This window comes from Ixodes scapularis, unplaced genomic scaffold, assembly GCF_016920785.2.
Source record: "Ixodes scapularis isolate PalLabHiFi unplaced genomic scaffold, ASM1692078v2 PGA_scaffold4__175_contigs__length_147842914, whole genome shotgun sequence".
Lineage (NCBI taxonomy): Eukaryota > Metazoa > Arthropoda > Arachnida > Ixodida > Ixodidae > Ixodes > Ixodes scapularis.
Window position 1 is genome coordinate 100,060,478 of NW_024609879.1, and position 16,523 is coordinate 100,077,000.

Consider the following 16,523-nt stretch of genomic DNA (forward strand, 5'->3'; position numbering starts at 1 on the left):
GGTGCCTTTTGGCGAGGTTTCAAAGCTGGTGTCGTCGGCTCGCTCCACGAGACAGTTAATTCTTTCGCTTTAAAAAAGAAATAGTTTAGTAAGGATAAAAAAAAAAATCTACACATATCACATATGTTTATGACCTCTTGCTCATGACGAAAAAGAGGGGGGGGGGGGGGAGTGGAGCCGAAGCCTCATAAATCCCCTCTGGCTACGCCACTTGTTTAGCTGAAACCTTCGTGTACTCCGTTCAACCCTTAGCTGACAGTGCTCAGTGGGCCGGTCATGACTCATTCATACGTCACTTCGACACGTGATCACGCTCCCGCGGTCCGCCGATCCCGTACTCACGCACAGAGATGAAAGAGAGGTTGTTGATTTGTCCGGCAAGCGCGTAGCTCCCTAGGCACTTTCAGCTTATGGGTGAACCTTGGAAGCGAAAGGGGACGCCGCACTCGCTCGTGGCACGTGACTTGAGCGCTCGCATAACACCGGTTGTCAGTGATTGGAAGAAACGCGAAGACTGAATTTTAACAAGGGCCTTTAGGCAGGTGGAGACAAGATTCATTTTATTTCATTTCATTTATTTACACCTTAAAGGGTTGCTGAACCGAAATATGGATTACACAAAACACGCGGCAAAAGCGTGCAACGGGATCCTACAAACACCAAAACATCACTCATACAGCGATATCTCGAACGGATGACCGCATTTTTCAAATAAAGGAGGCGCTTTTGACCGAAATGTTTGCGACTTGTTTCTCCGAGAAGGAGAGGGAACGGCCTCGCGTCTTCTCCGCCTCGCCGCCTTGAGGGGGCAAAGCGAAGAGAGGAGCAAACGAGATATCTTCACGTCACGCGCCTCGTCGGCCTGGTTCAATCTCGACTTCTTTTTCCAAAAATACGGCCGTCCATTCGAGATATCGCCTTACGAGTATCGTTGTAGGGATTGTAGCGTCCCGCCTACATCTCCTGCATTGTTTTTCTTTTATTTTATTTTTTTTTTTCAATCCAAATCTCGGTTTAGATCAACCCTTAAAGGGCCCGTGAAGGGCATTACATAAAGGGGGGGGGATCCCAGATTTATACAATACCGAAAACGCAAATGCATGAAAAACACCAAAAGGAAACTAAAAACGTCACACACTTAACACACTCAGGACTGTTCATAATTACACAAATCATAAAACTAGTAAGAAAAAAAATGAAGTTTAATAAAAGATAGAAAATTATGCTTGTCCAGAGTGATGACAATAGATGATGGCAGGTTATTCCAGTCGCTGATGGCCTGAGGAAGGAATGATCGATTAAGAGCGCTCGTCGAGCCTGAAATACGTTTGATGGCACGTGTGATGTTCGGTCGGGGGTGTGATAGCAACTAATTTTGAAGGTCAGGAATGAGGTAATAGATTTTATGACCTGCGCACTGCGCCTTCACCCCCCCCCCCCCCCCCCCCCTTTTTCCCCCAACGTCATCACTAGTGAATCCTACAAAGCGCCGCCTCCGCCTCAGCATCGCCACCAACGCGTCACTAGTGAACCTCGCAACGCGTCTTGCAGCGTTGTGAGGTTCACTAGTGAGGGGCGCGACGGGGATCCACTGCAGCGCGAGTTTTCGGTCCACGCGCTCCGAGCTACGGCACGCCAACACACTCGGCCAAAGCCGGTTGACGGTTAATCTTTTTCAGACGACTACACCCACTCCGGAAACACGTGACTTCTACCACCTGTCACAGAGATTCACAGAAATCGAGCGGTTCCATCGACTCCGCATGAACGAGTCTACAGCGCGGAGGAATGCTTTGAACTTTCGAATTTGATTTTATCCCATTTGTTTACATGCATCATGTGTGTCACAGTCCGGTAATTATAGTACCCCGCGGGCCAGACGGGTAGTCCCACTTCAAATGAATAGGAAGGACACTGCTTGTACCATAAAAGTGAGAATATATCTTACACTTTAGCAGAGGAAACGTTGGAGAGGCGGATACTACTCAGAATCACTCCCTAACGTTAATTACAAAATAAACTTGCCTTTTTCTACGGCAGCGGGCAAATAAGTTCGAGAAATATGAGCACCGTTCATCCCCTCAACTCGGAGCTAGAAAAAGCGACCACGTGAGCTGGTGCCTATCCTATGCCGACAACGTTAATCATAGCCACGCTCGGTATTGAGGAGTTTCAGCGAATATAGGGGGCGCTCCGATAGATCCAACATGGCGGACAAGAGGGGGATAGATTTGCGACGCCCGTAGACCGGTAGCGTATAAATAGAACAAAGCGTGTCGTTCTCTAATTGTTGCCGTGTGCGAGACGATCATCATTTCAACCAAGACCTACCGTGATGCTACAGATGAAGTGTTCAAGCCAGTCGAAGGCAAGAAATCTTGCCATAGTCAAGATATGTGTGCAAGTGTTCGACGTGAGCTCTCACGCTGGTGCAGCTGTCATCAAGTTGAACCGAATGCACGCGGGTCCAAAGAAAGGTACATATCAACAATGTTCGCGCGTTCAAACTATGACGCGTACTTTATCTCAAACTAAACTTATCGGCCTGCGGCTACGAACATTTTCGTTGACGTGGCTTAGATGATGTAACCATTCAGGCCTCGCATTAGAAGGTGTTGCGAACTTTTCGGTTGTTCTAGTTAATTGTGCTAAAAAGCGGTGGGATGGAAAGTATGACAACTACAGCATACAAGGGACGATTGAGGTCTTTATCCTGCGTTCTATGTATCGAAACATCGGTATCCTTGGTGTTATATTGCGATCAGCTGGTCGCCGATCGTCCTGTTTTTACGCTTAGTGTAAACAAGCCCCGGAAGCGCCAATCTCATTTCCATGTGCTTGTGCATCCCTACAAGCCTCATTTTGGCTCTTGTGGAAAGCTTTATTGTAATAGCAATAGTCTCATCGGTCATTCGAGTTGTATGTGCCACGGTGATATCTGCTGTGTGTCATCTGCTGACAAACAAGTCTGTATTAAATGCGAGGAGGAGAACGAAGGTAAAGCTTTTTTAACTGTTTTCTTTTTACAGAACAGGGCAAAGCTTCTAAAACAAGAGCAACCTTAGCTGATATTTGAGTGTGCTCAAGAATGAATTGCAAAAGGTGCTTATGCCAAGTGGTAGATGTATGCAGTTGATTTTCTGTTTGCTTCTGCATTGTAAATTGGAAGATATGTATCAGCAGAAGACATGTGTCCTTTTCAAAATGTCTTTTATTAGAGCAAATAGTTTTCATACACAACCGAAGAGTTCGAAACACCATTTAATTTGAGGCCTGAATGGTTACATGATCTAAGCAACGTCAACGAAAATGTTTGTAGCCACAGACCGATAAATTTAGGTTTAGATAAGTATGCGTCATAGTTTCAGCCTCAAACACTCAACATTGTTATGTACCTTTCTTGATGACAACTGCACCAACGTGAGAGAGCCCACGTCGTCGAACACTTGCACACATATCTTGACTATGGTATGGCAAGATTTCTTGCTTCAAGTGAAGATCATCTCGCTACGACTAGCTGCGACCACCTACCGCAGCGATGCAGGCGTCGAAGGGGCGCAACGCAGTCAGTCGCCGTCACCCGACATTGCTCGTTTGGCATTCACGGCTTTCCGCCCAAGTGCTTCGTTTGTATTTGGCACCGAGTGTTATTTTCTGTGCTTGTGTGTGCTCAGTGGCTGGATATGGGCCTCAAGAGCAGTTCTTCAGGCTCAATAGCGTTCGCCGAAGAACTTCTGAAGAAAATGCCACCCAGGAAAAAAAGCACAAAGACGCAACGCACCAGCTTGGCGGACTATGCACTGGGCGCGGAAATCGGGCCCTGCGAATTATACACCAAATGCAAACTATCTAAACAAAACAAAAACATTTTTAGGCTCAAATTGGCTTCTGCGGGCTATACGCCTGGACACTGGTGCCCGTTATTATGCATTGTATATTCACTGCTGTTTGTTGTGGCTTGAGAGTGCCTTCCTGTAATGATGCAAAGGGGTCCACTGAACCTTGACATAAAGATATTTAAGCACATCTAGATGCAATGTCCCTTTAATTTGCCAACAGCACGCCAATGGTCACGATCAAAACTCACCGAGTCAATGGGCAGTTTTCCACAATATTTATTGCCATGTAATCACCAATTTGGTCCATTAAAAGTCTTGAGCCTGTAGCACATCCATTCTGGATCTGCAAAGCTTATGCTGTAGACGTGCGTCATCACATGAGCATGTTTCTTATCAATCTTAAACGTAAAACGCTATAGTTATGCAACGACATTCCCATATCACATTTTTAGCAAATTGAATGGTCTCACCTGTCATACTGGTAGCTTTGGAAGTAAACCAATTCACAATACCACCAGTAGAATACATCGTGCCAAGCATTAGTGCCGCATGTGGCACAAAAAATGTCCTAACTAGGGAAGCAAACTTCATCGATCGTGTTGATTAAAGCACTCAAGTACGGGCGAAATCATCAATCAAAGAAGGTCACTCGAAAGGGAAGTTTGCTCGCTGAACGAATATGACTTTTTATTGGGCGTCCCGCAATGTAGGCCGAAGACATTCATTCCGTGATTGGTACAGAAGCATTTTCAATCGGTCGTGCGAGCGCAAAAACAACAACAAAAACAAAGGTGGATTAGAAACGCGATAGATTCGCCTTTGCACGGAGTACTTACACTCAAAATCGTGTCAACATAAAGCGACTATGGCCCACCTTGCTAGCAGCAATCTTAAAATTTATCCGTGTAGTCGTCGCACCCGTGCACCAACCGAAAGCGTTGCTGCAAGCCCCTCCGCCGTCAACTTTGAGTCGCTGTCGAGTCTGAAGAACTCTGCTCTATGAGGTCCAAATCCAGCCACTGAGCACATACAGAAGCACAGGGAATAATACTCGGTTCCAAGTGCAAGCGAAGAACCCGGGACGGAAAGTCCTGAATGCCAAACGACCTGCGTCGGGCGACGGCGACTGACTGCGTAGTACACAGGTTGCGCTCCTTCGACGCCTGCATCGCTGCGGCGGGTGGTCGTAGCTCGTCGTAGCAGTTCGTGTCATCTCTGTTGCTCGCACCGGAACACTAGAGCCGCGTAATATTCTTGCTGCCGAAGTTTATAAGCCTACGTTCGCGGCCAAAGCATTTACACAAAGCCAACGCCCAGCGAACCTATCCCCCTCGTTCTCTTTCGGCGACCGGCCGCCAGGGCGGTGATACCGTCGCTGAAACTCCTCAGTATGATCACCGCCGAGGCATGTTACGAGCCGAAGTCGAGTGATCACGCAGGTCTCGTGTCCAATCCATGAGCCGCGCTAGACTGTCGTCACGTGGGTGGTTGCGATCCCACAATTACGTCATCGAGCTTTGCGAAGGCAAGACTGGAAGAAATAGTCCCTTATCCTTGCAACTTTACCGCGACAAACAAGCTCTTCATTCAAGGACCAGTCATAAATATTCCAACTTGATATCGTTTCATGAAAACAGAAGAGAAAAGAAAATCGTTCCTTCTTTTGACAAATCAAATATCGAACTGGCCTAATCAGTTTTTTTTTAGGTTATATCCGACTTAAGTGACACGGCTGATTTCATTTATTTGAATTAGTTCTTGTTATAGTCGGATGCAACCTAAGAACAATCTTTTAGCTCCACCCACAAGCGCATTGCGCCCATCTGAAGTGCCTCCGCCGTCGAGAAAGTAGTTGGCTATAGTCGGTTACAAGTCAAGAAGGTAGGAGAAGCTCCTCCCACAAGTGTGATGCGCCCGTTTCAAATCCCTCCGCAGTCGAAAGAAGAGTTCACTGGAAACGCTCCTTGTTCCGCTTCAATGGATTCCCACTTGTCTCCGATCCCACTTTTTAAGAAAGCGACCTTTGTATTCATCGGAGAGGGAACCGAGCCCCTGAAAGCAGCCTTTGTATCCATCGGGGGGGAAGCTAATCCCTGAAAGTCGCATTTGTTTCCGTCGGTGGGGCAGAACTCTAATCTCCCTCTCGTGGCTTCCACAATGCTAAGTCAGATTCGAAAAATAAAGCAAATATGTACAGAAAGGCAAGACCCTCCTCGCGCGTTGGCCGCAACGTCACGGAAACGGTGGGACGCTATTGGATGCGGAGGTGGCGAAGGATATCTGATTCCCTTTGAGGGGCATTTGCCGCTACCTTCTTGACCTGTAACTGACTATAGCAACGTTGCTTTTTCTTCCTCCAGGAAACGTGTCTTAAACTACTACAATATTTATTTAATTCATTCAGGACATTTAAATAAGTTAGAATACGTTTTTGTGAACGAAATAGCTGTTTAGTAAAGAAAGAAAGTCATGTCCAAGGTACCGTCTTCCCAATTCATTTTCTGTCCAAGATACTGTCTAACATACCGTCTAACATACCTCTCAGCAGTGCTAAGCCTCGCGCCCGCTTCGAAATTTTCGTTGGCGATAGCGTCGCTGGATTCTCACGTTGTCGCGCAGAAACTGCTGCAAACGCAAGCCGATACCATTAAGATTTCGTGGCGTAACCTCGGGCACGTAAAACACGGTGCAAAAAAGCAGAATAATTGTCACGAGAAACTAGCATCGCGTTGCTAAGGCCAGCAGCCATGTTGAGCTTTTTTTTTTTTCTTCAAAAGGATCGCGATTGGTCCACGGAATCGTGACGTCATGAAAACGATTGGCTGGCGTTTCTCGGCGTAGGATTACATTTTCCTCTGAGAGGCATTTCCGGTTTTGTTAGAATCACTGAAGATGGTGAAGAGAAAAGATTCAGGCGTGTTCTTTCTCTTTACATTTTGGTTTTTAGAAGCACCGCTTTGACATAAATGAAAGCACAAAAAACTCAACCCTCACCTTACAAGCTGCCAAAACTAAGTGGATTCCTAAACTATCTCATCATCGTAGAGCTCATAAATACAATGTAAATTTAAAGAGCTCTATCAAAAATTCAGCTTCCGAAGGGATTTGTTTAGTTATGTTGATAATTGCCTACTCAATGATAATTTAGTTGATAAAAACAATGCATGATTGACGGTTGATTTCGCGGAATCGAAGATCTGCGATTTCCGACGAAACGTAATGCCGACTAATTTTATAGCGAGCGCCACAGGAATGAAATGTTATATCTTTCGCAGATGCGTTCGTAGATTACAAAACTTTCGTAGATGCGTTCGTAGATTACAAACATGTTCCAACTAAAAAAAAAAAAAAAAAAAATTACGCGAAATGAGTATGACTTGAAAAAAAAAAAAAATCCAACACAGTTTCCAGTGAAGTTTTTGTCGATTCGGGTTTATCGGAGTAACTTCACACCTGAATTAACAACGAAACATCATAAGCGAGACAGATCACGTTAGTCTAGGTAAAGCTCAGGCTCCACCCTCCACTTGGAACAAGTTATTTTTGAAGAGGAATATTTTATTCACAGGTAGAGAAAATCTGGAACTATTGCATATAAATTTAACTTGATAAACGTTGAACTGGGTAATTACGTAATCAATGGAACTTAAAATAACCTAAGGACTAGAAAGGACAGAACTCGCATGAGAACCATTTATTGCACAAACACAAGGTTACAGAAATAAATATTACACCAGGAGAAAGGAAACACCAGCGCACGAGGAAGTTCTCCTACATACACGCTGCGATATCGTTTTAGAAATTGATACATCCTAACTATAATGTCTTCAGTAAGAACTATGCCCCATCAGGAGATATTACGCCACGAACCACGCCGCGTTAGCAGTGGGTCATCATGTACCTCATCTTGAATCCTCCGTTGAAGATGTTTCTCGGGTCGGAAACGACTACGTTCTCGGGTTGCTCCGCAAAGCCGGCACCGGAGGACAGGTCGGGACGCTCCACGACGTTGATGAGAGTCCCTCCCTTCATGGGCTTGGTCATGGTATGATGGGCGGGCTTCACCATGGAGAACTGGCCCTTGACGAAACCGGCTTCACCTGGCGTCTGGACGGCGCCAGTGTGTGGATCCGTCTTCACATGAACCGGCTTCATCATCTGAACCGGGCGCTCGACGAATGACCCATGACGACCGGACAGTGTCTCAGGGGTCGTCGAGTCATCAGCAGTGATTGTGGCAACCGTGATCTCCTCGAAAACTGCGTAGGTGCCACTGGCGTTGGTCATCAGATAGACGGGCGTGGTGCTGAGGTCTCCTTCCCTGAAGTCGACAACTGTGTCCAGGAAGACGGTGTGTGCACTGCTTGAGGGAGTGGCGGCGGTGACGTCGTCTCCGTAGACTTCGGTGGCGTTCTCAAAGACTGCGTAAGTTCCGCTGGCGTTGGTCTTGAAGTAGACAGGCATCGTGCTGAGGTCTCCTTCCCTGAAGGCTTCCGTGGAGTTCAGGAAGACAGCATAAATACTGTTTGATGCAGGAGTGGTGGTGGTGACGTCGCCGTCCCCGTAGGTTGCAGTGGTGTTCTCAAAGACTGCGTAAGTGCCACTGGAGTTGGTCTTGAAGTAGAGGGGCGTCATGCTGAGTTCTCCTTCCCTGAAGGCTTCCGTGGAGTTCAGGAAAACGGCGTAAGTACCGGTGGCGTTGCTCAGGAGGTAGTCAGGCGTGGTGCTGGGGTACTCGCTTTCGGTAGCGTTAGCGGCCACTCCGATGATGGTGGTGGTGGTGGTGTTATCGTCATCCACGTGCGGGAACCCGCGTGGGCCACGTGCGGGTTCGCGGCCCAAAATGGCACCAACACCGCTCGATGCTCCTAGCGGTCTTGCGGTAAGGACACCGAGAGTGAACGGGCCAACTTCCGCTACAAAAGAACAAAAAAGCCGTTAGCAACGCAGCTGAGTACAATATTTCAAGTCGCATATTGGCAGCCAACGGTAAGTTAGCCAACAAATGACGCCACTAAAGGCCCCTTGATGTGTGTTTGTTTGTTTTACAAGTAGCCCATAGTTGTGCGGACCCCAGTCGTAACACAGTCGGGTCACTCACACGCAAATGTCTATACCGTTTCTTTTATATTACACTGGGAATCTTCAGATGTTTTGCAGCACGTAGGCACCGCGTCGCAGACGTAGTATTTACTCGTGACAGGAACTCACAGGCAATGATGTCTCCAGCGAGGCCGCTCCCACAGAAACGGTCGGCAGTGACGTCATCCAGGAAGTTCTTGTTGGAACCACTCGGAATAAAGACGTAGGCGTTCTCGCAGTTCCTGGCTCCAACCAGAGGTCGATTTGAGGGTCCCACTTGGAAGGAACCGGGCTCGCTGGCGGTGTACTGATCACACAGGGGTAGAAGACAGTTAGAGACTCATTTTCTACGCTTTCGGTAGCCTATATGTTATTTCTTCCAGCGATAAAATTACGCTGATTGAGATTGGTGGTGTTTTAGTATTGCTTGAGGTCTACCAGCCATTTCAAACATACTGAAGACAAAAACCATTAGCATTTCGTAGAACGTGTAATAAATACAGTATTAAAGGGCCCATGAAACGAATTTCGGGCTGGGATTCGGATTTTACTTGTAGCATATCGTTTATTTGGCCAAAAGAAAGAAGGTAGAAAGCCTGAGTTTCAGTACCAAAATTTGAAAACCACAGCGGACTACTTATACCTCCTTCCCTTCGAAAGCTATCTGCTTTTTCACTGTGAGACACCCGCGATACCCAAAGCGCGTTACCCGGCTCAAACGGACGTCACAAGAAACCGGATCTCACTTATTTCCTTCGCCCCAAAAGCTGAAAGTGCGGTGGAAGCTATGCGCGTGCCGGACCAATCAGCCGCCTCCCTTCCGTCACCTGACCCCATTCTCTGCGCAAGAGAGCGTGATCACGTGGCAAATGTGTGGCTGGCGCAACGAGCACGTAGCTTCCACAGTACTGTCAGCTCATGGGTGAACGGAGTGGGGAAAGCAACTTTCGTTAGAGTTTTGAGCAACGGGCTAATCTTCCAGGAGGATAATGGCGGTGTCCTCCGGGTACACAAGCATTTCTGCTTCATACGTATTTACGCTTTGTGCGTGTCGCAGGCGGGTTTTGTGTGACCAATGTGACATGATCGTCATATAAGAATGGATGGATGGATGAATGATAATGCCTGATGGGGAGTCGCCAATTTTGCTATTGTAAAACCTCTTCGGAGCTACCCGAATCGGGCCTACTGGGAAAGAGGGTCGAGACTTTGGGCCGGAGCCACGTCCGGGACGGAGTCCCCATTCTCCTCTGTCCCGCCTGTAGCCCAGCTGTGCTAGTTATTTGACTTCATTGAATTTTCACTGGATCTTCTTTGCGGCTGTAATTCATTTCTCCTCCATTCTTCATCGCCAGCAAAACAGCGCCCCCGCCAGACCCGTTACTTATTCAGGGAGAACATGGCGAAGCCCCGTGCACTTCTAAACAAAATGTTCTATCTCCGCGACAACTTTTCTTGGCAATGCAGTGCAAGGTACAGGCACGCGTTCCCTCTCCCATTGTGAGCCTTGAATAAAGCTGTGCGCGGGCTCTTCTTCCTCCCCGCAAATGCCAAGAAAAGTTGTCGCGAAGTATAGAGTCTCACTCACATTGTGACACATAGTCTCTTGAAATTTAGCCCTTTAAGTCATTCTTAAAACTCCCTTTCTCTCCTCGAACAGCAAACTTGTACGTGAATTATGAAATACCTGCTCCTTGCGTCCTATTTTTGAGATACTCTGAAAAAATTCTGGTCGTAAAAGAGCTGTTAGGGGTTCTTCGGATTAAAAAGTATTTTAAGCGCCCGCTAAACTTTTTTATCGCCCAGTTGCCTTTCAGTGCACCAGGGGGCGATAGTGCTTGAGGTGAAACCGTTCTACACTAGTTGAAAGAGTTCTTAGAACGTCGAGAACATTTGAACGGACTTTTTTTTTTTTAGTATATAGTTTGAGCCGAGTGTTCTTGCATTATTTCTTCACGGATTTTCTTTTGCCTCTGCACTTTTTTAGCGAACTATAGTCCGTTGCAACCTAAAAACGAAGGGCGAGGGTAAGACGGGCCGGGGAGGAGGAAGCAGACGGAACGCTAAAGAGAGAAGGAGGTTCCCCCTCTCTTCTCCGACGTTCCGTCTGCTTCCTCCTCCCCGGCCCGTCTTACCCTCGCCCTTCGTTTTTAGGTTGCAACGGACTATAGTCTGCTCAACCCCATCACTAGAGCGCAGGTATTTGTCGGCTTGCGGGTTCGGTAATCGGTTTGTCCATTTTGTGTCTGAACTTTCGTGTACAGATACTTGAATACATTTCATGCTCACCGGGCATCGTCCTGCACCCTGCATTTGGTGCGTTCCCATGCGCTCCCAGTGCTAACCTGCCCACGATCCTTTGTCGAATTGCCTATCCTGATTGAACCTGTGGTCTCATGCACAGTACTCAATTGCCAAAAGACAGTACTGGCCCCATTACTCTTTTTCACATACCCCTGAGCCCTTCCTATCTACAGCACGTAAAGTAACGCTTCTAAAGGCCCGTCACACCGGCTCTTGAACGTGACCGACTGAGACAACACCGGTTTTGAAGCCTTTTGTGACGGTTTACGACCGGCTGCATTGCTGCGCATCCGGTTGTAAGCCATCCTAAGAGGCTTAAATACCGTTCTTATCTCAGTCGGTTGGAGTCAAACGCAAGTGTGTGAACGGGCCTAAAAGGGAAGCTGAAGCGGTTTTGTACACTTAAATCGTAATCATTTAACTTTTAGAGTGTCGAATATCGATTTCTTTGAGCGACGTTCACCTAGGCCGAACATCGTCAAAACAGAACTGAGCACTGAATGTTTGTGGGCATTATATCAGTGGAAAACACTTGACAACAAGAAAGAGGATATTGTTTTCTTTCTTGCTGAGAATAGGCGCCCACAAGTATCTTTTGATCCAGGTAACGTCACGTTATCAAACTTTCGCGTTCTATCCCAACCGCTGGCGTAACATTCTCATGGAGTTTGAGCTTCCTGCGATGCATAGTTTACTTACTTGGGCCGAGAAACATGGTTCTCCTTTCTCGGGAATTCTCTGTGCTCGCGCACCACTGTGTAGGGGCTCATTTAGTTTATTCACGCGATGTACCTTGTTGGCAAAAATGATAATGCAAATAATGCAAAGGTGCAAGCGAGCTGACCAAGAATGACGATAATCCCTGGAGAAGGGGAACAAGGGGTACAAAGGACAAACACAAGCTAGGTGACTAGTGCGCGACCGAAAAAGTCCGTCTTGTCCAGGTATCGAACCAGAGATCTCTTTCATTTCCAGTGGAGCGCTCTGCCAACTGAGCTAACCAGGGGTTAGACGTCAGTAGAGCCAACGGGTTTAATCAGCTGATAAAACCAGTTTGCTTCTGGAGCGAGATTTCGGTGAAACCTCTCCGAGGCGGTCAATCGTCCGAAAGAGAAACTCGGACGCTGCCAATAGCCGCTTAACATCGCTGACGTCCAACCTTCCTGTTAAAAATCGGTTTTGTCCTATCCTCATCCTTTTTGCCATTCATGTTGATTTACTTTATCCCCGTAAATTTTGGAGGAGTCCCATTTTTAGCCTCGCACCCAGCCACGTGTCCCCCTATCCGGTATGCGTTCGGAACAAAAAGCAAGATATTATAACCCCGAACAAGTAAAAAAGTATAGAAGTGTCATAAGTTATAACAAGAACGACTGACGGTTGCAGTTAAAATGTTAACACGTTCTACTGTCGAGGCGAGAAGAAAGCAATGTTTTCGAGCATGTCGGAAGTTCTTTAATTTCGGGCAACGCTCACGTTGCCCGAAAAGAGAAAACAAACATGGCGGCAAGCGACAGGCGGAGACGCGTGCTGGCGATAAGGGCAGTGCGATAAACACTATGACTGCCGGTGAGAAAATGTCCGAAGTACATAGATATCATCCGCCTGTTCGACGTTCGCGATCTTGTCCCGGTTTGGCAAGAATAAAGCAGGCAGTCTCTTTATACGGCGTGTACTTCATATAATCACAGGTTTCGCGCGTGAAACTACGTGTGAACAGGTCTTAATTTGAGCGGAACTCACCGAGATCTGGCAAAAGCCGAGCTGCTTTTTGAAGCAGACGCTGTACTTGAGTCCAGCGATCATTTGTTGCGAGGTAGCCGAGGGCCGGTAGTTGAAGCTGCTGAACTCTCCCGCTGGCTCGGTGTGGTACTGCAGGCAGGATTCCGGAGCTGGCAAAGGAGGAAGAATGCGAGGTTAGAGCGACAGAAGAAATTTACCACCAACCCTCAAGCTGACCGATTTTACATCAAAGAAAATGACTTGCATATTGACTGTTCACAATTTTAGCGTGTTTTATTGCAACGTCAAAGTCGCAGTTGCTCAGTTTTTCGCGATGCCGAATTTCGCGAAGCCCTGGCCTGTGACGTCACATTACTTCAGTTTCCCCACTAGATTTAGCTTGAAAAAAAAAAGGACGCCATATTGTCTGTCAGACGTTGTTCGGCAGCATTCTGCGCAAGCGCAGTAGCTCTCGAGTAGAATTCAGTGGAATTCAGTTGCAGGTAAGAGGAAGGTATCATATACAAGTGACACCTCATCGGCGAAAAGGAAATAACAGTTCTCACCCTTCATGTTAGACAGGCAGTGGACGGTCGAGACGCGGACATTCCACTTCCTGGCTACGGTGACCTCTCCTCCAATGCTGAACGTCAGGACTGCCCGAGTCGCCTCGGAAACGTCGATGTACACTGCAAATAATAAAAAAAGGGTCAGGTGAACATTTGTTACCATCGTTACTTTCTAGACACACAGGGTGTTTTTCCCCCCAAAAATTTACCATCGCATTGGAAAATAATTGGTGCTGTTTTAGTCACTGCCGAGACATCCATTTAGTGAGATGCATAGCGTATAACTAATTCTTTATATACTGTTTTTCACCTTAAGAACCACCGTAAGAAAGTGCGCCAACTCGTTGAGCATTACTAATTAATTCCTGCATGTAGAGAATTAAGTTATATATAGGTGCATATTAGACTAGATATATGTTATCTTATCACAGAGTGCGAGGGAAGCGTTGTGGTGCGCGACAGTTACCGCTGGGGGCTATCAGCGGTCAAAATTTGAATAACTAGTGAGGCAATGTTGAAAGCAAGTGATCTTTACTTCATTTCGACTTAAAAATGGCTCAGTTGTCTAGAAATTTTAGAGAAGTCACTCACTGTGCTGTCCGCCATTGTAGCCGCAGAGAGCCGGGTAGGGCAAGTTCCCGATACCCGTAGCTACGGCGAAGACGTCGTCGTCGCAGAGCCCGACCCTGGGCCCGCTAGCCCTGGGCCCGGCGATGCTGAAGTGGAGGAACTCGAGACGAAGCTGGCACACCTCCCGGCCGAAGGTCACCTCGGCGCTGCACATGCCCTCGCGACGGAACTCAGACGGGAAGTCAGGGTTCCGGAAGTTGGTGTTGTTGCCCGTGATGGTTCCGCCGCACGACACCGTGGTGGCTGCCTCCTCCGGAACTGGGAGTCACGGATCGAATTCATCTTACAACAGGGTAGTAAGCAGTTATAAAACAAGCTCATCAGCCTGGACTAAATGTGCGCACCCTAGGCATAATATAATACTACAGATTACAATCGTACGTGGGCTTTGACTCCCTTAACGCGACCAAACAGCGCAACACGACCCTTTTTCTCCGTGTTTGGCATGTTTGGCAGTGTTCTCATGGCCGAAAAAGGCCACGCGTGACTCATTTAGGGATTTATAGGATGCTTAGCGCGCGTAGATTTAGTTCACGCCATAAAAAGACAATCTCAAAATTCACCCCTTTAACTACAGTACAACTATTTTAGAAGCGAAGAGTGTGCGTCACAGCTTTGATGAGCGCTCAAAATGCGCAAACGTGCGTGTGCGGCGCGCCCACGTTACTAGGCTTTGACTGCATAGGGGGTATTCACGGGACGCCATATTGTTGGACCTTGCTTCACAGCGCATGCTCAGAACTAGTTTTTATTTATCGTCTTCCAAGAACTGCGATTCTGGTTGAGTGGAATGGACGTTGAACGTGCATCCTCGTACGCAGTGAAGTGTACCCTGCACTCGCGAGCTTCGAGCATAGCTGTGCACGAGCCGCGTTCGCTTCGTCTGAAACGCCCGAAAAAGCTGTACTCGGGCATCGTTTCGAGCATGCGCTGCGAACGACGGCCAACAAAATGGCGTCGCGGAACGCCCTTGTGCTGTTCGCGTCTCCAGCTCGTTGCTCGCCCTCCCGCGGCGGAAACGGGAAGCGTTCTAGTGAGGGTCCCCCGATTCTCCTGTTTAGCGGGCATGGCGGAACTGCGCGCGATCATGGCGTGCGAAATGTCATTTCCGAACGCAAACATCACTCTTGAGAGCCCCAACGTAGTGCTACAGCCGGTATGGGAATGTAGAAGCAAAGGAAAGCGCCGTGTTTGCGTTAGAGTTGCGTGCCCCACGTTCTGCGCGCGCCTCATCGCCATGCGCCAATCCAAGTCCGCAATTTTGGGCTCCGCGCACTCACTAACGCAAACACACAGCGCTTGCGTTCGCTCCTATACGCAACTCACAACTGTTTCACCGGCTTCCAAAGCCAACAAAACGTGCTGCAGTGAGCAGACGTGCAAGCAGCGAGGCGTTCCTTTGAACTGGAAATGCTGAGATTGGCAAAACGACGGCGCGTAAAAATGAAAGTAACTAAATATAATGAAAAGATAGGTAATTAAATATATATATATATATATATATAGAAGGACGTACAAGCGCAACGCGCGCACGACATGGTATTTCTATCGGAGAGCGAGATGAGCAAGATGGTGGGGGACTCACGTCTGCAGCACACGGCGCTCTGCGGGCAGTCTGGAGACGGCACCGTGACTCCGGACACGCTGGCGCAGTTGAAGTGGAGCATGCAGGCTCCCTCTTGCCCAGTCGGAGACTCGCAAGGCAGGCTGGAGCCACGGAGGCGGTCCACGATGCTCTGGAGCAGGGCAGACGGGCGCGCCCAGTCCGGTACCAGGCCACCGCCCACGGGGCCCGTCGCGACCTGCTGGATGATGGAAGGTACCTCCGCGGCGCCGGTGGTGGACGGTTTCGGGGGATGGTCTGCCAAGAGAAAGACATCGCTCACACTCGGGACAAGATCGCTGTTATAACTCCGTGCAACCCGAAAGGACTATATACGTACATATATATCCTACATAACATGTCTGTAGACAGTTACATAACATTAACGGACAGTTTTTGTATGACCGATGCGACAATCCTACAAGGGAGAAGCCTGCCTCGAGTGGCGTATGGTTCAATGAGCATACGCTAACACCGCACAGCTTCGGTTCTAACAGAGTACAGATCACTCTCCAGCACATGCAGGTTCGTCGCTTTGAAAGTTTGCCAAAGTACACGACATACGGACGGACACAAAAAAAATATTTTCAGCGAACTTACTCGTTGCCGACGCCGACGCGAGAGCGACGATGAGGATCAGAAGGGACTGCATTTTCTGTGGGGAAAAAAAAGGTAGAAAGAAAATATAAGTCATGGAAAGCCGGCAAGCAATTCGAACAAGTTGTTAAAGTTTGATAGACAGTTTTAAAAAGAAAAACACAAGTGCTCGAGTGT

General features: G+C 47.8%; 1 protein-coding gene across 1 annotated transcript; it reads right to left on the minus strand.

Annotated features, from left to right (window-relative positions):
* Positions 1-7,677: 7,677 nt before the first annotated feature.
* On the minus strand, positions 7,678-16,109 carry LOC8035350. The gene is made up of 7 exons (XM_040213534.1): positions 16,103-16,109; positions 15,732-16,007; positions 14,108-14,404; positions 13,514-13,636; positions 12,969-13,117; positions 9,051-9,228; positions 7,678-8,755 (listed from the first exon to the last, which is right to left on the minus strand). The coding sequence occupies exons 1-7, from the start codon at positions 16,107-16,109 to the stop codon at positions 7,719-7,721; spliced, it is 2,067 nt and encodes a 688-aa protein (XP_040069468.1). The 3' UTR covers positions 7,678-7,718.
* Positions 16,110-16,523: the final 414 nt, after the last annotated feature.

Excerpts from the sequence above, each read along its gene's own strand:
- LOC8035350 (XM_040213534.1), bottom strand. Across the intron at positions 13,118-13,513 it reads CTGCCTGTCTAACATGAAGG|CTCCGGAATCCTGCCTGCAG; the intron begins GTGAGAACTGTT and ends CTCCTTTGCCAG. Across the intron at positions 8,756-9,050 it reads CGCTGGAGACATCATTGCCT|CGGAAGTTGGCCCGTTCACT; the intron begins GTGAGTTCCTGT and ends GTTCTTTTGTAG.